Source organism: Eutrigla gurnardus (genome assembly GCF_963514095.1).
Source record: "Eutrigla gurnardus genome assembly, chromosome: 12".
Taxonomy (NCBI): domain Eukaryota; kingdom Metazoa; phylum Chordata; class Actinopteri; order Perciformes; family Triglidae; genus Eutrigla; species Eutrigla gurnardus.
The window spans coordinates 27,696,148-27,723,243 of record NC_139926.1 but is presented as its reverse complement, the minus strand read 5'-3'; the positions used below and the strand labels follow the sequence as shown (position 1 = coordinate 27,723,243).

Sequence of the window (27,096 nt, the reverse complement as noted above, 5' to 3'; positions counted from 1 at the left end):
AGTGGCAGATGTCACCGGGGCAACGCAGCCGACTCATATCTCACCCAAAACACTGTCCGCCATTTTATTACTACACACATGAACACATGAATATGAACATGAGCACATGAACACATGAATATGAACACATGAATATGAACACATGAACATGCACACATGAATATGAACATGAACACATGAACATGAACACATAAACATATGAATATGAACACATGAATATGAACATGGACACATGACTATGAACATGGACACATGAACACATGAATATGAACATGAGCACATGAACACATGAATATGAACATGAACAATGAATATGAACATGAACACATGAATGTGAACACATGTACATGAACACATGAATATGAACATGAACACATGAACACATGAACACATGAACACATGAATATGAACATGAACAATGAATATGAACATGAACACATGAATGTGAACACATGTACATGAACACATGAATATGAACATGAACACATGAATATGAACATGAACACATGAATATGAACATGATCACATGAATATGAACATGAACACATGAACACATGAATATGAACATGAACAATGAATATGAACATGAACACATGAATGTGAACACATGTACATGAACACATGAATATGAACATGAACACATGAATATGAACATGAACACATGAACACATGAATATGAACATGATCACATGAATATGAACATGAACACATGAATGTGAACACATGTACATGAACACATGAATATGAACATGAACACATGAACACATGAATATGAACATGATCACATGAATATGAACATGAACACATGAATATGAACATGAACACATGATCACATGAATATGAACATGAACACATGGACATGAACACATGAATATGAACATGAACACATGAATACATGAATATGAACACATGAACACCAGCTCCTCCATTGTTGGACCTGCTGATCTCACAGAGCTCTTATTGTCTGCAGCCGTCCGTCCTTTGTGTCCATTCACGGAGACGAGGACAAAGCAGAGACGACACATCCCAGGGCAGACCCTTTACAAAGACACATTAATCTCCTCCCCCTCCTCCCCCCTCCTCCCGGTCTCCTCATCCTCCCCTCCTCCTCCGCTCAAACCCTTTCTCTCAGACAAACAAATGCCCCCAGCTGTTTGTGAGGCGGGTGAGGAGGGTGAGGGGGTGAGGAGGTTTGGGGCTCTGAGTTTCCGGGCAGGTGGTCATCAGAAGGTATGTAACAGTGAACAGAGGCTCTGTGTGGCTGCAGGTGCTGCAGAGAACGTTCTCACGCCATGTGTCTGCTCGTCAGTTCAAACACGCAGAACTTTAATAAAAAACTCTTGTTCTGCTTCAGTTTCATCTGCTGGAAACAGGTCGACAGGTTCACCTCCTCCACGGTCGGCCAGCTCGCCTCTTTACTTCTCCAGAAACATGTCCAACATAAGTTTGTTTCCTCTTGAAAAAGATCAAATGTCCAGTCTGGACACATCGACAGAACGTTGCAAACAGATAAATGTTTCGACTCGTTTTCTGGACAGACTAATCGAAATATTAGAGCTTTGTCGTGTTATTCATCCAATCACAGCTTTCCGTTGGAGGAGGAGGCGGGACTCGGGATAATAAAGAGAAAGATAACGTACCTGTTCCATCAGCACATTAAACATCCAGCAGTCCGTTCTGATAGATCCAAGAATAATAATAATACTAATGTAATAATAATAATAGTCAGAGTCCGTCTATATTGCCACAGATGGATCAGATCTAACAGATCTTCCTGGTCCAGGTGCTGCGTCCACATCCTGCCGCTCACTGCAAGGTAATGAGAGATGAAACCAGCTCTCTCTCTCTCTCTCTCTCTCTCTCTCTCTCTCTCTCTCTCTCTCTCTCTCTCTCCTGAGAGCAGATCACCTGAACCACTGAAGGGGGAGGAGGGGGAGATAACTGCTGTGGATAATGAGGTCGCTGCCTAGCGGCTACGAGCTGGAAACACAGGTAACACACGGACAAAAGTATGTGGACAGCTGAATGGTAACATCCATACAGTTACACCAATGATTGTCCATATACTTCTGGCCACATTTAATCTATTTCTGACAAGAACCAGGACAGGACAGCCTACACCTACAGACCAGTCTACACCTACAGACCATTCTACACCTACAGACCAGTCTACACCTACAGACCAGTCTACACCTACAGACCATTCTACACCTACAGACCAGTCTACATCTACAGACCATTCTACACCTACAGACCAGTCTACACCTACAGACCATTCTACACCTACAGACCAGTCTACACCTACAGACCAGTCTACACCTACAGACCATTCTACACCTACAGACCAGTCTACACCTACAGACCATTCTACACCTACAGACCAGTCTACACCTACAGACCAGTCTACATCTACAGACCACACCTACAGACCAGCCTACACCTACAGACCATTCTACACCTACAGACCACACCTACCGACCAGTCTACATCTACAGACCACACCTACAGACCAATCTACATCTACAGACCAGTCTACACCTACAGACCATTCTACACCTACAGACCATTCTACACCTACAGACCACACCTACAGACCAATCTACATCTACAGACCAGTCTACACCTACAGACTATTCTACACCTACAGACCAGTCTACACCTACAGACCATTCTACACCTACAGACCAGTCTACATCTACAGACCATTCTACACCTACAGACCAGTCTACATCTACAGACCACACCTACAGACCAGCCTACACCTACAGACCACACCTACAGACCAGTCTACACCTACAGACCATTCTACACCTACAGACCAGTCTACATCTACAGACCATTCTACACCTACAGACCAGTCTACACCTACAGACCATTCTACACCTACAGACCAGTCTACATCTACAGACCACACCTACAGACCAGCCTACACCTACAGACCATTCTACACCTACAGACCAGTCTACATCTACAGACCACACCTACAGACCAATCTACATCTACAGACCAGTGACAGGAAGAAGTGGCGTTGGGGGGTCCGGCCCCTGATTAAATTAAAGTCTCATTTATCAGCAAGGGACGGAAACTACAGCCAAGAGTCTCCGTCAGCCCCGATGACTGACTGCTGTGTATGTAATATTTTATCATTATAAGCAGTAGTTTCACATTTATATATATAAATATATATACTGTATATATATGTAATAAATATACTATATATATATATATATATAGTATATTTATTACATATATAAAAATTAGGGCTGTCAAAAGATTGATTTTTTTAATCGCGATTAATCGCATTTTGTCCATAGTTAACTCGCGATTAATCGCAAATTAATCGCATTTTTTGGCACATTTTTTTTTCTTCTTCTAAATGTACCTTAATGTATTTTTTTCATATTCTTAATACTTTTAACAACATAAGGGCAAATATACTTGATTTATGAAAATGTTTATTTAACACTTCAAATATCCCCTTACCAAAACATGGGATCAAAACAGGGTTATAAGAATATATCACAAACAATTAAAGTGAACATGTCACAGGAGATAGTGTAACAGGAGATAAGTACAGTTAGGATATAAGTGCATTGGCTTGCAAGTGATATCTCAGACTGGACGTGCTTCTATGGTAGCTCATTTCATACCCACAGTACGCGCAGATGACTTTGGTCTTATCGACTGAACCATCCGGCAGTCTTTTGAAGGTGAATTTGCCGTTCACAAATCGATTTTAAACGCGTGTGGACGCGCCGCTTCCCAGTATTGCAGGCTTGGTGGGCTGCCACTAGAGGATGATTGACAGGCGCTCTCCTTTAAACAACAACTTTTTGCGAGCGTTCGCGAGCGTTCCCGAGGCGGCGAGTCGAGCCCGGCGCCTCTGATTAGCATAAAGTAGATTCGACTTCAACTTTAGGCAAATGAGGAGCGGCCAACTCGCGCGCCGTCTCTCGACATTCGCCGCAACGCCACCAGAATGCATTGCACGGCTTTTCACATAGACAATGAATGGGACGCGGGGAAACACCGCTGCCTGTGGACAGGCACCTTCCCTCTGGATCAAGACTACAGGTGCCACCGACGGCCATAAATCATACAATGCGCGTTTTTTTTTTTTTTAAATACCGAGCGTTAATCGCGCGTTAAGAGGATGTTGCGTTAACGCGTTATTAACGCGTTAACTTTGACAGCCCTAATAAAAATATATATATATATATATATATATATATATAGTTTTTATATTACGTAGTTATAATATATGATAGTATGAAATATGTGTCCAAAGATTTCATGTGTAGTTGTATTTAAAATAAATAAATCCAGTTGATGGTTAGTTGATGATCATGTTTCCTGTGGGACGTTCAGACTTCTGGCAGCAGAAACAGATCATTTCTCTGGTATGTAGTCAGAGGACCTAAGAATGGAGAAAATCCCTCAAAGACGGGGGGTAGGAGGGGGTAGGAGGGGAGGGGAAGGGGGGGGAGTTTCCATGGCCGACCTGTTGGCAGACTGCTGTGTAATTACAGTCACCACATCCCAGTCTGTTCTCCCATGTGGTCGACCGGTTAGAAAACAAAAAAGGAGAGTCGCTCTGTAATTCACCTCTCACAGGGGTGGGGGGGGGGGGGGGGGGGGTTGTTGACTGAAAACCCACCAACCACAGAGAAGACCTTCAGGATATTTACTCTCCGACTGAAACACCACGAACAGTGATTCTGTCTGAGGAGCAACAACGACAATACACCGCCGAAACGTACGCAAACCGCCGAAACGTACACAAACCGCCAAAACGTACGCAAACCGCCAAAACGTACGCAAACCGCCAAAACGTACGCAAACCATGAAAAAGTATGAAACCATCAAAACGTACGCACAATGTGAAAATGTACGCAAACCGCCAAAACATACGTGTTTGTGTGAATGTGTGTGTGCATATGTGTGCATGTGTGTGTGTATGTGTTCATTTGTGTGTGTGCATATGTGTGTGTGCATGTGTGTGTGTGTGTGTGTGTGTACATCTGTGTGTGTGTGTGTTTGCATGTGTGTGTACGTGTGTGTGTGTGTGTGTGTACATCTGTGTGTGTGTACATCTGTGTGTGTGTGTGTGTGTGTGTGTGCGCATGTGTGTGTGTACATCTGTGTGTGTGTGTGTGTGTGTGTGTGTGTGTGCGCATGTGTGTGTGTACATCTGTGTGTGTGTACATCTGTGTCTGTGTGTGTGTGTGTGTGTGTGTGTGTGTGTGTGTACATCTGTGTCTGTGTGTGTGTGTGTGCATGTGTGTGTGTACATATGTGTGTGTGTGTGTGTGTGTGTACATGTGTGTGTGTGTGTGTGTGTGTTATCAGTGAACTAGGTGTGACAGCAGTAGAAGCAGCAGTTCCTCTTTGAACGAGTCGAGTCACTAAAAACTTTAATCAGGTTTCAACACCTTGACTTCTGTAAGTCGGTTAAAAGCAAGCGTTAACTCCCCCTCTGAACCACCTACACACCCTCATCTCACCTCACCCCCCACCTTCCTCACCCACCCCTGACCCCACCTCACCCTCCTCACCACCCAGCCATCTGACTGATAACACCTCGCACCAAACTCCATTCACATTTCAGCTCGTTTTAAACACAATTTCATGATAGTATACACAATACTACATATTTTAGCACACACCCTACTACATACTGTACTATACACACTACTACATGCTATACTATACACACTACTACATATTATAGTATACACACTCCTACATACTGTGCTATACACACTACTACATATTTTAGTACACACCCTACTACATACTGTACTATACACACTACTACATACTGTACTTTACACACTCCTACATACTGTACTATACACACTCCTACATGCTATACTATACACACTACTACATATTATAGTATACACACTCCTACATACTGTGCTATACACACTACTACATATTTTAGTACACACCCTACTACATACTGTACTATACACACTCCTACATACTAAGTGTTTCCTGGAACATTTACTCAAGTACCAAACACAAGTCCAACTTTGAGTTACTTTTAAATGAGTATTTATACTTCTACTGCCAGACATATTGCCAACGCTCCGACACACGTAGTCAAACAAACAACCTCGAACTTCAGCTGGATTTACTAAGTGTCCCCACTCGCTTTTACTACTGTTGCCTTTATGTATATACATACATAATACACACTGTATATATATATACTGTATATATACACTGTATACAATATATATATATATATATATATATATATATATATATATATATATAGTGATATTTGTGATCTGAGTGTGATCTTCACAATCGTAAATGTGTGTTTTCTCTATGGCAGTTGGTCCTCTGACGTGGATCCGTTTGGGATCCGGTTCATGTCTGGATGTGGATGTGGACTAAGCAGTTGGTCTCTGACGTGGATCCGTTTGGGATCCGGTTCATATCTGGAGGTGGACTAAGCAGTTGGTCTCTGACGTGGATCCGTTTGGGATCCGGTTCATGTCTGGATGTGGATGTGGACTAAGCAGTTGGTCTCTGACGTGGATCCGTTTGGGATCCGGTTCATATCTGGAGGTGGACTAAGCAGTTGGTCTCTGACGTGGATCCGTTTGGGATCCGGTTCATGTCTGGATGTGGATGTGGACTAAGCAGTTGGTCTCTGACGTGGATCCGTTTGGGATCCGGTTCATATCTGGAGGTGGACTAAGCAGTTGGTCTCTGACGTGGATCCGTTTGGGATCCGGTTCATGTCTGGATGTGGATGTGGACTAAGCAGTTGGTCTCTGACGTGGATCCGTTTGGGATCCGGTTCATGTCTGGATGTGGAGGTGGACTAAGCAGTTGGTCTCTGACGTGGATCCGTTTGGGATCCGGTTCATGTCTGGATGTGGAGGTGGACTAAGCAGTTGGTCTCTGACGTGGATCCGTTTGGGATCCGGTTCATGTCTGGATGTGGAGGTGGACTAAGCAGTTGGTCTCTGACGTGGATCCGTTTGGGATCCGGTTCATGTCTGGATGTGGAGGTGGACTAAGCAGTTGGTCTCTGACGTGGATCCGTTTGGGATCCGGTTCATGTCTGGATGTGGAGGTGGACTGTGGAGGTGCAGACCTGAGACTCTAACGGTAATCCTATCAGCAGCAGAGCGTGTCGGTTGAAGTCCCGCCCCTCTCTGATTACACAAACTACACGAAGACAAAAACACTCCTGCTGCTGTCTGATAAGACCTGACACACACACACACACATATATGTGTGTGTATATGTGTGTGTGTGTGTGTGTGTGTTTCTATTGAAGTGCTGATCTTGTTCTACATGCGTTTGAAGCCGTCAGACTTCGTCTTTCTGTGTAAGTGTTTAATTAATCATCCACCCCCCCCCCCATAGAAATGTAGGTTGCCTTAAGAGAAAGTCAGACTTTAAGTGTGAATAATGGATCGAAGCAGTCTGAGGTTTCTCTGGGGGTCTGAATTATTCATCTTCCCAGGTGGGACGGGAGTCTTGACAAAGAGGAAGAGGAGTTATTAAACCCCTCCCACCTTCTTCCTGTCACAAACTTTTCCCTCCAAATTATTCACGACTGCAGGTGTTTTAACTCGTCTTCATGAGCAGGACTACTACTGACACACTTCACCTGCTGGATCTGGATCTGGACCTGGACCGGGACCTGCCAGTAATCCTGATCAACTCTGGGAACTTTCTAAGGCCAACAGAGTAATTATCCCAACAGCAAGCTCAGGACAAGGGTGTTTCTTTTCAAAATAAAAGCCCAGCAGAATAACTGGGCGCGTTTCGGATCACATGCATTTGCGCCGATGCATGAACGAGACTTGAGAGGATCCGCCGGAACTCGTCATAAACACGCCAAGTTCCCACCACGTCAAGTCGGACACAGGTGCACTTCACAGACTTTTTTTTTTTTTTTTTTAATTTAAACTTTATTAATAATTGTATACATAACAGAAACTATCGCGCCAGGGGAAACTTCACGGACTTTGCACAAAGAATATGGCCTGCCCAGTGGCGCTGGCTTTCTTCGTCGCTGACGAACTCGAGCCGAGGCATTTGAAGTCCCGTTGTTGACGGAGGCTGAGGAATTTTCTCACGTGGGAAATACCACGTGATAATTCTAACCAACTAGGGCAACGTTGAGGGGAGTGTCTTATGTCCGCACTTATTTCAGACCATCTGCAGAGAAAAGCATGCGGAGGGAGGTACCCTGGAGATACCGCGAGTTTTTAAAGTCATGTGACATGTCGCAAAGGGAAGTTATCACCAGCATTTGTGACGTTTTTTTCCCAGAATGCCTTGTTTTGCGAGGCAAATGCATGCGCATGCTTGATTCCAAACAAGCCTACTATCCCAACAGGAAGCTCAGGACAAGGGTGTTTCTTTTCAAAATAAAAGCCAAACAATAACTATCCCAACAGCAAGCTCAGGATGTGGGTCTCTAACATGGTGTCAGATTCAACTGTTGGTTCTGGATCCAGATTAGTTCTAACGGTTACTGATAAAAGCAGCAGTTAGTGGTTTTGTTGCTTCAACAAGTCTGAGACAAGGAGACGAATATAAATAATACACACGCACACACACCCACACACCACACACACACACACACACACACACACACACACACACACACACACACACACACACACACACACACACTGTTCCTGGAACAGTTTGCTGAAGTGAAACTGCTGATGGAGACACTTTAATGTTGACTCACAAGACCTCCGTCCACCAAAACCTGCATAAGAAGAAGAAAACTCCACCATCATCACTCGGTACCTTGCTGCCTTCTGAGTGTGAAGAATAGAAATGTTCAGATATGAAATATCGTTCAGATGTTCATACTAAAGTCTTCTGTTATCTCATATTCATCTCTAATATCTAATAATAATAATAATCTACTAAACGTGTCTTACTTTGCTTTGTATGACTCATTGCTTGGAGAATTAAGTTTTATCTGATCAACCTCTTCATTCAAATAAATCCACAATCTCAATGAAGTTATCTTCAGGACATGACAGCCAATCACAGAGCAGCGCTTCTGTGTGGTGATGAGGTGCCGTTCGCGGTCACACCTTTAGACTAACAGACGTGTTCATCGTCATGTGACCTCGAGGCTCGCCAAGGTGACAGGAAGTGACAGGCTGGCCGAGGTCGAGACGTCCCAGTCAAGAGGACGGGCGGCCGCAGGATTCAATGAGCCTGTATGAATTGTAAGCGCTCCACTGTGATTGGCTGTGAGGCTATTGTCCAATCAGGAAACACCTGACAGCAGCTAAAACATGATCAACACTTCACTGATTTACTTTATCTCATCAGAACAAAAGAGACTCAGCTTCCAGAGCTGATCCAGTTCAGACCAGGTTTAAGGGTCTCAGGTTGAGTTCCTAGAGTCCGAAACTGTTTGATCTATTCATGAATAGAAACATTTGACTGTAATATTCAGGCAGAATCAAATCTGAGAGCTGTTGTGATGCTGCCGTCGTCTCCCAGCTGACAATAAGGGGGGGGTGCAATGAGAACAGTGTTACCACGATGTGGTCTCTATTGTACCTCCGAGCTGAGGGGTGTCTCCACTTCCTGTCTAAGACTCGCTGCGTCACAGGAAAACCACCGACCATGTTCCCCCATATATATATATATATATATATATACATACAAACATAGTTCTCATAAATGATAATAATAAGTGAGTCTGTGGTTCCGGTCTGAGTGCAGCTGCATTAACGAGCCATTAGTGGTTTTTAACGTCCAAACATGAGATATAGAAGTAAAGAAACTGGTTCAATGATGACCACGAGGATCTCGATGCTACAATATGAACACATAATAACATGTTATATATTATTATGTGTTCATATTATATCCTACATATTATATATATATATATATATATATATATATATGGATAGATGTAGGTGAATTTTACCTATGGCCTCCAGTTGCTTTGTGATGACATGGCCTCTGGGCGTGGACCTCAGAGGCAAAGCAAATGGGCAGTCAGCAGGGCCACTGCTTACTGAGCCTTTTGGGTCGCTGAGGTGTCAGAGTCTGAGAGGGTCGTAGACCCTGAAATCTAGCCCCACACACCTCAACACTACATACCTCAACACACATAATTACATGTGTTATTATGTGTTCATATTATATCATACATATAATATTATATAGGACAAACAAGTTGGACTTAAACTGTCAAATTTACACTTTTACTCTGTTAACAGGTGTCCAGGTGTGTGTGTGTGTGTGTGTGTGTGTGTGTGTGTGTGTGTGTGTGCTTGATTAGAAGTAGACATCACACACATCAGACTGAAATAGAAGCTTGACATCGTCGTTCATTCCTGAGTCATGCTACCATCAGGCCTGCTTTAGACCTGAACCCACCCACACACACACACACTCACACACACACACACACTCACACACCAGCCCCTCCCTGTAGAAACCTGGTAGGAATGTAACCACAAGGTCATCATATTTGGGTGTGTGTGTGCGTGTGTGTGTGTGTGTGACCTGTTACACAGCTGATAGTTTTTAAATTAATATCAGCTAGTCGTCATAATGGTTATTGATTAGCTGCTGATCATTTTCTCAATTAATTGATTATTAATGTTTATTTTAATTGTCCAACATGACATCTTTAAATAAAGGAGGGTGAGGAGGGGTGAGGAAGGGGAGAAGGGGTGAGGAGTGGTGAGGAGGGTGAGGAGTGTGAGGAGGGGGAGAAGGGGTGAGGAGTGGTGAGGAGGGGTGAGGAGGGGGAGAAGGGGTGAGGAGGGGAAGAAGGGGTGAGGAGGGGTGAGGAAGGGGAGAAGGGGTGAGGAGGGGGAGGAGGGTGAGGAGGGGGAGGCTGAGGGGGTAGACCCTCTGAAACCAATGCCATCTCCATGCAGACTCTAATCCTGTCCACTCACACTCGCTCTGCCCTTCAAAATAAAAGTCTTTCATCCAGCAGACTCCACCAGAGTGTTTAGTCTCATCAGTCGTTATCGTCAGAATGACGGCGTCCGTGAGTGTGAGAGCAGCGGTGAATGAGAGGAAGAAGACGTGGGTGATCAACAACAACATGAGGAGGCCGTTGGCACACCAACACTCTGAGCAGATGGAGGTCAGATTTATCTCACAGATCTGGAACCACTAACTGGAGCAGGATCACCAGAGCTGCTTTCAAGGATTTCGTCAAAAAGTCCCGTTCAAAGTGTTCAAACTGAGACAAACTGTCGTATTGATCAACCAGACAGCAGCAGACAGATGCTGGTTTTTACTGATCCACAGAACTGAGAGGCCCTCCAGAAACTACCAACACCCTCCAGAACCCACCAACACCCTCCAGAAACCACCAACACCCACCTCCACAAAGGGGTAGCAACAGTGAGCATATAGACCAGCTGGGCTGCTTGGAGGCCAACGACCCCCCGTCAGGTCCTGCTGAGGTCGGCCAGGAAGGCCTCCTAGACAGCAAAGGGGCGGAGTCACAAACTTTACTTATGGTGTGCCACAGGGGTCTACACTTGGTCCCCTTCTGTTCCTCATATGTTCCCTGATGTAGTTTCTGCACACAAAGTGTTTCCAGGGAGCGTAATCCTCCTCACACATTAAAGATCCCACTATTCCTGGAACATGTCTTCTTTTGTTCAATAAAAACAACACACAAACGCCAGCCAGCCTTTACTTTTTACAACCAGCCAATCACAAGCCAGTCTGAAGCTGATCTGATGTCAGAGTCACAAATAAACAAAGCCTGTAGTTTCCATAGCAACAGTAATTCGACAAGTTCGGCCATCCTGACAAAACACGACAAACAATTTGTTTATCCGAGAACCGAATCAAAGAAATGTGTTCAATAAAATAATAAAATAACATCTTTATGTTTCTAACAGCAACGTGTTTGAATTTGAAGATTTATAAAAATACACAGAGGTTTGTATCGACAGCAGAACTACGAAGTACATGAACACATGAACACATGAAAGTGTTCTAATGAAGAACAGATAGTAAACTATGTAAACTGGGTGTCTGTAAATGAAAGTTTGTGTGTTTGAAGTGTGAAGGAGAGAAACGGGAAGTGAAGTTTGACCGAAAGAGAAGGAAGAAAAAGAAGAAGCTTCAAAATTAGACGAGCCGAAGAGAAACAATGAATCTTAGAGGAGTTTTACTGAAGACTCTCAGGACTTCATTCAGACTTGACAAACATGAATTTATATCAGCGTTCACTCTTGAACATCTCTTTGCCGTCTCCCATTAAAATAAACATTAAGTTCACACGTTCAAACTTCCACATTTCTCTTTAATCTTTCAAAACTTCGACTACTTTCAATATTTCTTCGTTTTCTGTATTTCCACACATTTCCTTCAGAAAGTGTGTAGTTGAATCTGATTTCCCATCAGCCACTGCGGTCCACACAGCGTGAACATTAACTTAATGTTGAGTCTGGCTCAGACCTGATCCGGCTCCTCCTAAATGAGTTCATGTGGGTCAGGTCTGCAGAGCAGCCAGACTGGGATCTGGTTTCTTTACGGTCATCGTGTCCTGCAGCTTTGACCCAAACTGACCCAGAATCCGGAAGTGATCCATAAAGTAAAAGCTGGGACTCGATCCCCCAGCGAGGTCTTCACAATAAACCAAGTAAAGAAAAAGGCGGAAAGATGAAGACCATTCGGGTTTCACCTTATCAGAAACATCCGACCAATCACCTGCCGGCCAGAACAGCTGATGGACAGGACTCACTTCCTGTCTGACGAGTCAACAACGAGTTGCAGAGCCGAAGGTAGCAGGGAGGTTAGAGAAGTGGGAAGTGTGAGTGAGGAGGAGGAAACAACGAGTGTGAGGGCATGACGGGAAGGTGTGTGTGTTCTGAGAAACAGAAGAAGAAGAAGCAACAGTGTGGTGATGAGGTCGACAAAACCCAGAGTCAGCAGATTACAGCAGACCTCGAGGCCTGTCGACACGCAAAAGAGGAAACTCAACGTTTTCTTTCTTACCTGCTTTTTACACCACAAGGTCGATTCAGGCGCCGCGGAGACCAGCAAAACAAGAGCAGAAGAAGAACCAGTTATTAATTTTATCAGGACATTTAATGAGTCATTCCTTCACTTCTGCTCTGCACCAATCCCCAACAAGACCCCATACAACACCCCCAACAACACCCCAACAACACCCCCAACAAGACCCCCAACAACACCCCCAACAACACCCCAACAACACCCCCAACAACACCTCCAACAACACCCCCAACAAGACCCCCAACAACACCTCCAACAACACCCCAAACAAGACCCCCAACAACACCTCCAACAACACCCCCAACAAGACCCCCAACAACACCTCCAACAACACCCCCAACAAGACCCCCAACAACACCTCCAACAACACCCCCAACAACACCCCCAACAAGACCCCTAACAAGACCCCCAACAACACCCCCAACAACACCTCCAACAACACCCCATACAACACCCCCAACAACACCCCCAACAACACCCCCAACAACACCCCCAACAACACCTCCAACAACACCCCCAACAAGACCCCAACAACACCTCCAACAACACCCCCAACAAGACCCCCAACAACACCTCCAACAACACCCCAAACAAGACCCCCAACAACACCTCCAACAACACCCCCAACAAGACCCCCAACAACACCCCCAACAAGACCCCCAACAACACCTCCAACAATACCCCCAACAACACCCCCAACAAGACCCCTAACAAGACCCCCAACAACACCCCCAACAAGACCCCTAACAACACCTCCTACAACACCCCCAACAACACCCCCAACAAGACCCCCAACAAGACCCCTAACAAGACCCCCAACAACACCTTCAACAAGACAAGAGAAATACTCAGGTATAGGGGTAGTGTGTATAAATACTCAGGTAAATGTTATGTGTTTCTGTGTATTGAAAGCAAAGGAAAGTTAACTTCCTCGTTAATGATCAATAACTTGGATCGTCGATCAGCTCAAATGAAGAAATCATTTTGACTTAATAAAACTAGAAGGCGGGGGAAGAGAAACTGTCGTTTAAAGTTTGGACTTGTCTGTTCATAACACTGAATGGAGACCAGAGACCAGACGGGTCCAGGTCTTATTGGATCCCTTCTGGTCTGCTGCACGTATACATAAGTCGGATGGTAATTATTGTCTGGTATCGCTTGGATCAATTTGCATTTAACCCAGATTTGGGGGACCAGAGAGGATTGTGGGGCGGCGAGCCATGATGAGTCTGCCTGGAAACGGGGACAGGAAGCGTCTGATCCTCGTCTTCACTCGGAAATAAACATGTTTTTATTCCAGTGAGAATCACATCCAAGTTAAACTAACGTGCCAGACGTCAAGGACAAAGGAAACCCCCCCGACCCCCCCAACACCACCCCGGGGCAGGATGGAGGGCGGGATGGGGCGCGGGGGGTCAGGTTAACTAGTTTACTGAAGAACTGAACAGAGTGCCAGTCGAACGTTCCCTCTTTAACACGTCATCGGTTCTTTAAATTTATCACAAGAAGGAAGCTTTAGCACTTGGCATAATTATTAGCCTAACTGTTAGCCAAGCTGAGTTAAGTGAGACTGACAAAGTCATGACATTTACCGATTCGTCTGCATGGACTCCTATCGCTCTTTAAACTAACGTTTAAACTGGAAGAATTGTTTGTCTCTGCACCAGGGATGACGTTATGCTACCAAACCAAGGTTAGCTTTAGACGACAAAACCAACGTTAGCTTTAGACGATAAAACCTCTTAGCTAGTTCATGAAAACCTCTCACAAACACTTTAGGACTCACGGTGTCCTGTTGGTGGACCCCCCCCCCACCACCACCACCACCATCAGTAGCCTTCCTCAGTATTTAAGACTCCGTCATTTTTATTTATTTATTGTTTTCAAAACAAAGCAAGAACTATTTATTTCCTATAATGATTCATTTTTTTTGGTGCTTTAATATATATATACATATTAAAACATATATGTATTATATATGTATATATTTATTATATATGTATATATTTATTAGATATGTATATATTTTGAGGCGTTTGAGTGAGTAGGGAATTTTCCGATGTTTCCTGCTGGAAAGCGTGAGTGTGTTTCCTCGCCAGCCTACATGTCCGACACCGCCGGCATCGATTGACCCGGTTGCCGTGTGAAGCGATCCGGCTTTAACATGTGTGTCACATCGATCTGTGATCACCGGCGAGGTGTAAACCCTCAGTGGGAGGGGGGAAGGAGCCGGACCTGCATCAATGACCTCCATTCAGACGCGGCCGGCAGCGCCGGCCAATGGGAGCGCACAAAGCCGGCCTTTCAAGTTCATCTGCACTGATGTAATAAAATTGACACATGGAGTCGGCTGAGTTCTGGGGCGCCTGTTACCTAAACTCTCATTTCCAAAGCTCTGTCACCTCCCCTCGCTGCAAATGAATCAATTACAGAGCAGCATAATCCTGTTAGGGGGGCGCTGAATGCATACCTCCCCGTTGGCAGGTGCTGGCGGGCTGAAGGGGCTTATTGGAGCAGACCATATCAAAGCTGGGGGTTTTATCTGCCACATTAGAACCACTGAGAACCGGCAGAACGAGCCGCCGCGTCTTAACGTTCACAATGAAACTCTATTCAGAGTTCAGTCGCAGCCGCTTCTTCTTCTGCTGCTTCTTTACATGTTCATCTGCAGCGTCCTCCCACACATCTGACAGCTTCACCAAGTCAGCAGAATATCACCATCCATGGCCTTTCACAGGCTCTCAATGCTTTTGATTTGAAATCTCTGGAAGCATGTTTTCACTCTAAATGCTTTTAATTTGAAATCACTAGAAACAACCACCGTAATCACAATCATTCTTTACTTGAGCTTGTTGTTCTGTTGACACGTTGAACTCTAATTCTAGTTAAATATAATTAAATATATTTAATATATTTAGATTAATGAAACATTTTCAAACACAATGGTGATTTTGGAGCCTAAAACTAAAATACGTTTTTATGTTTTTAGAATTTACGGATTTATAATATTTCGAGCGCCTGGTTATATTGATGTTTAATAATATAAAATATTGTATATTATTATATATAACATTTCATATTTATTGATGATGTTTATATTGATATAATGTTATAATAATGTGGTGGGGGGGGGGGGGGCGGTGACTCCGACACATTCACAAGGTCCAATCTGTCCGGCAGCAGCAGCCGACATTCTGAAGCACCTTGTCAGATAAACCACAGCAAGCCGGGGGAGTAATGAGAGGCAACAATGACGGGGGAGGAGGACTGGGAGGGAGGAGGACTGGGAGGGAGGAGGACCGGGAGGGAGGAGGACCGGGAGGGAGGACCTGGGGAGGAGTCAGAGACAACAAGATCGAGGGACAGAAAGAGAGAGTGGGAGGAAGAGAGAGAAAGAGAGGAGGGAGGGGGGAACAACTAAAGCCCCCTGCCCCCCCCTTCACCCAGACCATTGTGCACCCGGGGGGGGGGTTCAGGAGATAAATGGCCGCATGTTAACCACGTTTGACAAGCTGCACAAAAGGGGACACCTCGGGTCCCATGACGCAACCTGGACCCCCCCCCCATCAACACCACCACAGGAAGACAGACAAGGAGATTATTATTCATCACACTTCACAATATAAGAGCTCCATCACAGTCTTATTAACTTGAATCATTGATTATTAATCAGTCAGATCAATGTCACTGAAGGATACTTCATTCTTAATAATGATTATTATTATTATTATTACCACGTTAATGTTTGTGTCTGTTCTCACCATGACTGGTGAACTCATTTTCTACTGTGATTTCATTTCCATCAGGTAAACATTTGATTCTGATATGAATGACTCAGAATGAAGTCGTGTTGATAAGGTTTGGGTTTTGGCAGCGTTCTGGACTCATTTACAGCACGTTCACCATTTACTGACGTCACTTCCTGTTTCCTGTTTCAACAGGAGGAACTCCTACTTGAGTCACCAAGGAGGACTTGGAGATCTACTTTAGTCATCATGGAGGACCTGGTGATATATTTGAGTCACCGTGGAGGACTCGGCATGGCGTTGAAGGCGTGGTGTTGGCCATGTGGCGTTGACGGCGTAGCGTTGACGGTGTAGCGTTGACGGCGTAGCGTTGACCGCCTGGTGTTGACCGCCTGGCGTTGACCGCCTGGCGTTGGCGGCGTGGCGTTGGCGGCGTGGCGTTGGCGGCGTGGCGTTGACGGCGTAGCGTTGACGGCGTAGCGTTGACCGCCTGGCGTTGACGGCGTGGCGTTGACGGCGTGGCGTTGACGGCGTGGCGTTGACGGCGTGGCGTTGACGGCGTGGCGTTGACGGCGTAGCGTTGACCGCCTGGTGTTGACCGCCTGGCGTTGGCGGCGTGGCGTTGACGGCGTAGCGTTGACGGCGTAGCGTTGACGGTGTAGCGTTGACCGCCTGGCGTTGACCGCCTGGCGTTGACGGCGTGGCGTTGACGGCGTAGCGTTGACGGCGTAGCGTTGACGGCGTAGCGTTGACGGTGTAGCGTTGACCGCCTGGCGTTGACGGCGTGGCGTTGACGGCGTGGCGTTGACGGCGTAGCGTTGACGGCGTAGCGTTGACGGCGTAGCGTTGACCGCCTGGCGTTGACCGCCTGGCGTTGGCGGCGTTGACTGTAAACAGGAACACAGTGAAGTTGTTCACTGATGACATCCTGCTGTACGTTGGAGCATCCAGAAGATCCCGGCTGCTGTAATAAAAGTGTGGTGGAGGAGGATGAAGGGGTCTCGGGGTCTGGGGGGTTGGTTTACGGAGGAGGGGGTCTATTCTCCTCCTCTAACCTTTTCAGCTGCCTGATTCTTTGATGGCTGACAGGACTCACAAAGGCACCTGCCCCATCCCAGAGTGTCCCCCCCGCCTCCCCCTGCCCTCCCCCCCTGACCTGACCAGCATTCCTGGCCTACAGGGGGTCCTCCCCATGGCTACCTTTACACAGCCGTCCCCCCAAACCAAAGTCTGGTAATCCCACAGCAAACAAGGTTGCATCGGCTCAGAGGAGACGCACGAGACTTCTCACAGCCGCTCAGCTGAAAGGTGGACGGCCGGCGAAGTCCATCACCGTGGGAACCCAGATGGATAGAAAGAACTGCAATGCATGATGGGATTGTCCAAAACGAAGTAGGCGGCATAAGAAGCAGGTCAAAGGAAACTCATCTGGTCCGACATGTCCCCCAAAGAACTACAAATAAACCACCAACATGTTTTACCTTTCACATAGTTTGTAAACATGTAAAAATACATGATTCTCTTCTCCAAACTGTGTTAATTATATTTTTAAATGTATTTATTTTCTATTTGTGGTATAATTTGAACCTTTCATGTTTCACTTATTATTCTCTCGGCTTTCGGCTGTACCACCATGGTCTTCCTCAGTGAAGAAGACGTTGGGAAAGAGCAAAGCTCTGGATAGTTCATAGCTCTGTTGCATTGTGGGTAGCGGCGTGTTTCATGTCATTCTTAGTGCTCTAACTGATCCCCCTTCAGGGTCTCTGGTCTCTAACTGTGAATGCTCTCTGCTGGTCTCTGCTGGTCTCGTGGTTGCTCGGTGGTCCGGCTGCAGCCCAGCGTGTCTCCGAGGTGGACTAGTGTTCTTCAGACTCAACTTGGTGGAGCAGCTTTGACAGGAGTGTCAGCTCAGATACCTCAGAGGACTAGGAGGCTAGTCCAGCAGGACGTGTGTCCAGCAGGACTGACCCCCAAGGCTCCGGCTCCTCACCCTCATTAATTTAATTGGTGGATCTGAGACCAGGAAGTGGGACTGTGCTGATCTGATGTGGCCTGAGGATGTTGGCGGAGAGGACGGAGCGCCCGAGTGGACACAGGAACTCCACCAGACTCAAACTCTGACAGATCGGATCAGAGAAGAAGAGCTCAACAGGAAGCTGGCAGCGCTTTCAGAGTAAAAGTAGCTCCATAATGAGCTTTTTACAAATGTTGTATTTGTATCTTTAAATGTGTTTATTTTGAAAGGACTCCGTGTTGTGTTTGATGAGATAGAGCTTTCATCCAGAGTCACTGACCTTCTTCAAGCCGGAAAAAGACTAAACCCAAATAACTGAGCCTCCTCGAACGCACCATTAACACACCTGCACCTGTTCGCTGCTGCCACGAGAGGTTCAGTGCCAACTGGGAGAACACGGCGTTCAGAGCTGCAGAACGTCATGATCTGATCGATTTTGAGCCGATTGTGAGCGGAGGTGGGCGGGGCTGAGGTGAAGGGGTGGGCGTTCAGGGCCGAGGTGGGCGGGGCCTGCCGGGCTGAAGTGGGGGGGCATTTGGGGGGTCTGAGCGGTCTGGACACACAGATGTCATGACACCTTAATCCAGCCATCCGTTATTGATTGTTCCATGTGTGTGTGTGACCTTGCCGCAGGAGCTCAGCCAATCAAATGAGCAGCTTCTGTGAGGGCGGGGCCAACGAGTGAGAAGATTCGCAGGTTTGATCCTTCCCATGCGGAAAGGCCAAAGTCCAATCACAACGATCACTAATTATTATTGATCGACCAAGTTTCTATAACAAATATACTGTTTAAAATTAAGTGACAATAAAACACACAACGTCAAAAATAACACAACACGCTTTGTGTTAATTTAAATGCTATGAGTGTTTAATACATTGATATTAATGTGCTTATTAATATCAAAGTTGTATTACACTGTTATTATAGTGTTATTAAGTGTTATCATTAATGAACTGATTGAGTTTTAATTAATATATTGTTCATAAAGTACTTATTACAATATTAATAATGTCTGTTTAATAACGTTATTAAGCTGTTTATTACAGTGTTATTAATGTGTGTGTGTTTAATAACGTTATTAAGCTGTTTATTACAGTGTTATTAATGTGTGTGTGTGTGTTTAATAACGTTTAGGTGTTTATTACAGTGTTATTAATGTGTGTGTGTGTGTGTGTGTGTGTGTGTGTGTGTTTAATAACGTTTAGGTGTTTATTACAGTGTTATTAATGTGTGTGCGTTTAATAACGTTATTTAGGTGTTTGTTACACAGTTGATATATTTGTACGTGTGTAATATTATAGTGTCATTAAAGGATCTATTACAGTGTTTATGAATGATTTATTACAGTGTTATGTGCATAGTAAGTATTGATTGGTGACCTTGTGAATCAGTGAATCAGTGTTTGGGCTTGTGGCGATTCTGAACTCAGTCATGAAGAAAATGTGCAGACGGCAATATGACCGTGGGGGACTGGGGGGGGGGGGGGGGGGGGGATGTCAGTCACCTTGAAACAGTGAAACACCAGAGGAGTTGTTACACCAACACCATTCCACACAGCACTGATGCATCATGGGAGACGTAGGAGACGTGTGAGGAGTGTTTGTTGTTGGCGGCACACAGGCGCCGCTTTGTGTTGGAGGAGAAGAAGAGAAGAAGAGAAGCCCCCCCCCCGCCCCGGTCCTGGTCTTCATTCCCTGTCCACAAACGCAACGATATTTACTTTCACAAATCACAAAGAATCCAGAAGCGGAAATCTACAAACTACAAATCTCCTGAAACAGAAGCTGAAAACCCACAAAAACAAACAAAAGGAAGAGAACGAGTAGCTAACACTAACCCGCTAACGCTAACCTGCCGTAGAGAAGACATGAAACAAGCTGACGAGGATCAAAACCAAGAAAACTAAAAACTATCAAAATGTGTGGAACTGAGAACACGTCTGAGATCTGAGAAGAAAAGTATAGAAACATATCATCCACAATCAATATCAGTAGAAATCCAGAAGAATCAGATCATGAACGTGACTGGGACACCACCACCTTTAATTTTGGCGGGGTGTTAAGCAGACTTCCTGTTGTTATTCTAATGCATCTCTGCCTGCTGCAGCGTTATCTGCGGGAACAAAGGGCCCCTTCTTGGTGGCGGGCCGGCTCCTCCTCCGAGGTGTTGGGGAGTAAATCTGCCGAAACCCTGAAGGTGAAGCAGATTATCTGCCTTCACAATAAACCGCCCGGATTAGGATTCATATCACATGCTGCATTTACACTCGATTCCTGACCTGCCGAGCAGCAGCACAAAGACCGACTGGGACAGTACAGCAGCACCCATGGGCCTCCAGGGGCCTCCACGGGCCACCACGGGCCTCCATATATATATATATATATAAATATATATATATTTTAAGAGACAATTAAGAGGCTGTTTAAATAAAGTTGGAAGGAACATGAAGAATGAATCATTTCCTGATAATTTCTGAAACGATGTTAAAGACATTAAAGAGGCTCAGAACGCCGTCCGTCCATCAGGGAGGGGGCGGGGACGAGGACAAGGACAGGAAGCAGGTGTGTCACCATGGTTACGGAGACGCCCCAGTCCCTCTTCATCATCAGACCGTCACACACCAAGTTTACAAGGTAACAAACAGCTGGTTGTTACCATGGAGACCGTAAACACAACGTCTCTTGCCTCCACCACCTCCTCCGCCACTGCCTCCTCCACCTTTTCTTCATCCTCCTCCACCTCCTTATCCTCTTCCTCCACCACCTCCTCCTCCACCTCCTTATCCTCCTCCTCCACCTCCTCCTCCTCCTCCTCGTCCTGTATTCAACCTGCGACCCTCGTCACCGCAGCGCCGAGAGGCCACGCCTCCTCTCCTCCCGGTGGCGGTGTAAATGAGCCGGAGGAGCGTCGCTTGTTTGAAGGATACTTGTGGTGGTGTCTTGGTGGAACAGACCATAATTACAGACGGGGCTCCACGGCAACGGGCCGCCGCGGCTATCATTAGATCCACAGAGAGGTCACGTTCATGACATCTGACACACGGTCCAACAGAGACCTGGGACCAGTTCACATAAACATCAGGACCAGACATCAGAACCAGAGTTCAGGACCATGCAGACCTCTGAAGCAGAGTTCAGAACCAGAGTTCAGAACCAGACCTCAGGACCAGATCTCTGAAGCAGACCAGGACCTGACCTCAGAACCAGACCTCAGAACCAGACCTCAGGCCCTGACCTCAGAACCAGAGTTCAGAACCAGACCTCAGGACCAGAAAACGGGTGATTTAAGAACAGAAGAAAACAGCTGCAGCTCACAGCTGGATGACGGACAGACACCCGGGATGGAGGAGGCTGTTCAGGGATCCTGTTACACCCGGCCCTAATCTCCCCCTCACCCCCCTCACCCACCAACGATCCCCCCGGGACCCCGAGAGGAGGAGGCACAGCCAGGAGGAAGAAGAAGAAGAGGGAAAGCAGGCGACGCCGGGAGGAAACGTCGTCACTAAACTTCCCCACGGAGCAAATAAAACCTGATCGCACTTTAAAAAGATCAAATCTCATTTAAAGTCCTTTTATTTGTAGTTGTAGTTGTAATTGTATTTGTATTTGTATTTGTATTTATATTTATATTTGTAACTCCAGCTGAACGTTGAGGAAAATCAGTAAAAGTCCCACAGAGTTCAGGAGAACATTCTGATGCTTCTGTTCTGTTTAAATGACGGAATGGTCCTTTAAATCCGCGTTAATGACACATTAAACGTTTTTATTCAACATTCTCTCTCTTACACACACACACACACACACACACACACACACACACACACACACACACACACACACACACACTGAGTTTTTTAAATGGAGTTCTCAACGAGGAAAAAGCCTGAAGTGGATTTAATGCGACAAATAAAAAATAGAAATATGAATTTAAATGAAAAGTCTAAAGATGAACGAGCTCCACCTTCTTCCTCCAAATACCGAATAACAAGAATAACCTTTAACATCTAGAATGATCAGAAACACAGAAACTCTGCTTAAACACACGCGGAAAATCCACCTTCATTTGTCCGAAAACCTAAATTAATTCTCGTATTTTAAATCTCTCGGATTATTTTTAAATGTTTTGTTTGTTGTCGCGCGGCGTTTTGTGACGAGGCGCGAGACCGAAGTGACGCGTCGGCAGATAAAACACAAAACAGATAATATTATTATTATTATTATAATTATAGTTATTATTATTATTCCTATAATTATTACTATAATTCCTGTTATAATTATCATTGTTAAACACGAGGGTCTCGGAGGCGCGAGGAGCCACAGGTCGTCTCGCGAGCCGCGGCTCGGGTCTAACGGTTTTTCCTGCTCTGAGACTCAGACCTCCACCCGGCGGGTCCCGGCGGGTCCGGGTCCAGGCTCCGCTCCATCACACACCGAGGCCCCGGAGGCTCCGCACAGACCCCCCTGCTCCCTCAAACCTCCGGAAAGTCCCAGTAAACAACTTTGTGTACAGTCTTTGTGTCGGCGACACGCAGGGACGTCCCGGTCCCGGACCCGGCGGGGCCGGCTGCCGCACTCGCGTGTCGGGTGCGGGTCTCTTACCGTTCTTCCTGCGGGGGTTGGCCTGTTTTCGCCTCTTGCAGCGGGGACCCTCCGCCATGATCTCCTGCTTCATTGAGAAGTCGGTCCAGTCCGCATGGGCTCCTCGATCCGGATCCGCCGCGCTGCTCCTCCCCGCTCCCTGACAACCAGCACACACAGAGTAAATCCCAGAACCAGATCCTGCACCGGACCCCCTTCACTCAGACCTTCAGGGAACTTTGGCAGAAATAAAATCCCGTTCAATTAAAAACTTTGTTATTGTTGTTTTAGTTTGTTTTGTTGGAGCGCGTGCACCGACCCGCCGCCCCGAGACCGCGTCCGCCTGGTCTCCGTGAGAGGAGGACTCTGCTGGTCTGACAGGGAGGAGGGCGGTCACACACACACACACACACACACACACACACATTGACTAACACACACACACACACACACACACATTGACTAACACACACACACACACTAACACACACACACACACACACACACACACACACACACTAACACACACACACACACACACACACATTGACTAACACACACACACACTAACACACACACTAACACACACACACACACACACACACATTGACTAACACACACACTAACACACACACACACATTCACTAACACGCACACACGCATACACACACACACACACATTCACTAACACACACACACACATTCACTAAAACACACATTCACTAACACACACACACACACACACACACATACACACACACACACACATTCACTAAAACACACATTCACTAACACACACACACACACATTCACTAACACACACACACATTCACTAACACACACACAAACACACACACATTCACTAAAACACACATTCACTAACACACACACACACTAACACACACACACTAATACACTAACACACACACTAACACACACACACACACTAGCACACACACACACACACTAACACACACTAACACACACACACACACTAACACACACACACTAACACACACACTAACACACGCACACACACTAACACACAGACTAACACACACACACTAACACACACACACTAACACACGCACACACACTCATCTAAACATTGTTGTGACAAAAATAATAAATCAACCAAAAATAATGAACTTGTTGATTTTTGTTTGCGTGTAAAAAATGATCGATCAGTGATCGATCCCGTGACGTGTGATCGTGTGTGTGTGTGTGAGTGTGTGTGTTATATAAAAGGGGACTCGTCGTTGTGTAATCTGTCCGCAGGTCAGTAAAACAAACGCACTTCGTGTCACGTTCCTGCTATTTAAGTAGACTTTAGTCTTCATTCCGGGTCTGGTCTCCGGGTCTCTGCGGGGTCCGGATCCTCCGCCGGGTCTCTGAGCGGAGCGGGGACAGACCGGGGAGAGACCTCCGTCTCCCCGGCCTGCCTCCGCATCCACACCTGGAGCGGCCGGCGGGAGCGCGCACCTGTCTCCTCTCACCTGGCCGCGGCGCGCACTCAGGTGGAGCAGCGCAGGTAGCAGGTGCGCGTTGATTGGCTCCTGGAGGAGAGGAGAGGATAGGAGAAGAGAGGAGAGGAGAGGAGAGGAGACCTACCGGAGAGGCTCCGTGTTTCCTCCCGCTGAAGAAGAAAAACAGCGAGGAAGAAGAAAAGTGCTGCTGCGGCGCGTGCACCCCTTCCCCAAAATATGGAACCGGATGTGGACGGTCCCGGTGCGTCCCGGTGCGGGGGCTGAGCGCTGGCTGGGCGGGTAGCGTCGGTCCGGGCTGCAGGTCGGGACTGATCCGGGTCTCGGAGCGGTCTGTATGACGCCTCCCTCCCGCAGCCTGTCACCGCTTTTTTCTTTCCTGCAACATAAACAGGCGCGAGACCTTCTACCAGCACGCGCCACCTATCTTCACGCGGAGGGATAATTGAGGAGTGTCCTCCTCCCTCCTCCTCCTCCCTCCTCCTCGTGCGCACCATCACCTCCTCTGATCAGGATCTTTGTGTCCGCGCGGCCTCCACGAGGCCCCGCGTGCAGCTCACACGGTAAACGAAGCGCGGCGCCGAAGCACCTGATTGGCTCGCGCAGGTAGATCACCTGAGCAGGTGAAGCTATCTAGCGGCGGCAGCACGCGCTTTGTCTGCAGAGGAGGGGAGGCTGGAGCATGCGCAGAAGGCTCCGCGCGCCGCAGCGTCCAGATGATCCGGACTGATGAACAGGTGTCTAACCTGTGACGTCACGTATCCGGTCAATAAATCAGATAGAATTAAATTAATAAATAAATATAAATATAGTATTGATTTAAAAGTATAACAATATAAAGAATATGAACATATTTTTCTAATATATGAAATACAATGCATTTTTTAGTGACATCATAGCCTTTATTACATTCACATGACCTCCTGTACTGAGGTCACGTGATAACAGGTGAGAGCAGCTGGTATTAATAAGTGTGTCTTTGTTCAGATTATAGATCAATAGAAGGAGGATTAAACATGAATATTTATTATCCTCTGAACTAATGTACTCATACTGAGTATTACTGACTGATTGTTAAGTTTAATGGTCGACATAATAACGAGACTGAACATCTAATAATCCACGAATAAATAAATCAACTCAAAGTGATACTAAATCAATACAAACTGAAAATCCAACATCATAAAATCAGCTGAGAGTTTATTTTTAAAAGTGAGAAGTGAAAGTTGCAGTTTTTCTTTTACATCCGAACGTTTTTATTCTGGAGAACTTCCTGATGTTTTAATTTATAATCTTCTGTGGTTCTTTATTATTATTATCTTTAATAGTATTACTATATTTATATTATTATTAATTGTATTATTATGATTGCCATTCTTTTTATTGTCTTTATTATTAGAATAATGATTATCTTTATTATTATTGTTATTATCCTTCTCATCGTTATGGTGACGGTTGTTCTGACAGCGTGGAGGTTAGTAAATGTGTGCTGGAGGATCCGTCTGTGGTTTCTCTTCATGAACGGAGCGTTAAGTGTCGGATTATTTGGAAGAGACGACGTTAAAATGATTTCCTCTGCTTCCTGTCTGTCTACGGAGGTCCTCATCACCGCTGATCCCAGAGCAGTTTATATGAATACACTGTTCCTCATCTTCTGTCTGTCAGTCACACGGCTCCCGTTTCAGCTGTCAAAATAAAAGCCTTCAGTCATGTTCATGCCTCACAGAGACTTCAAAATAAAGTTCACAGGTGAGACGTTTCCTGTCAGAACTCCTCCTCCTCCTCAGTTTCAGGAGGAGGAGGAGGAGGAAGAGGAGGAAGAAGGGGAGGATGATGAAGAAGAGGAGAAGTAGGAGGAGGAAGAGGAGGAAGAAGAGGATGAAGAAGAGGAGAAGTAGGAGGAGGAAGCAGAGGAGAAGGAAGAGGAGGATGAAGATGAGGAGAAGTAGGAGGAGGAAGAAGAGGAGGACGAAGAAGAGGACGAGGAAGAGGAGGAGAACCAGCGAGTCAGAAACCTACAAGTCCAAGTCCACACAACTTTTCCTGCTTCTGGTTTCCTACTCATCATACTCATCTCTGACACTGAACCCTGGACCTGGTTCCTGAAGACCCTCAGACCAGTTCAGTAGTTTAGTATCATGCTGCTCCTTTATAGACAATAAGAACATGATGGAGAACTCTCCTTCCTTGTCTGCTCTATCACCTGTGGAGTCCCTCAGGGCTCTATTCTAGAGCCCTGCCCCGTAAAAGCAGA

At 46.0% G+C, this 27,096-nt stretch overlaps 1 protein-coding gene across 3 annotated transcripts in view; it reads right to left on the bottom strand.

Moving 5' to 3' along the window:
* The window catches only part of zeb2a (zinc finger E-box binding homeobox 2a), a 40,022-nt gene extending 14,651 nt beyond the window's left edge, over window positions 1-25,371 (bottom strand). For 2 of the 3 annotated variants that reach the window (XM_084022748.1, XM_084022750.1), the window contains exon 1: window positions 23,380-23,728. In XM_084022748.1, coding sequence (XP_083878874.1) covers window positions 23,380-23,452 — 73 coding nt within the window. In that variant the 5' untranslated portion in view covers window positions 23,453-23,728. Of the gene's footprint in view, window positions 1-23,379; window positions 23,729-24,969 lie in introns of those variants that run through there. The other variant, XM_084022749.1, reaches the window with a different exon arrangement.
* Window positions 25,372-27,096: the final 1,725 nt, after the last annotated feature.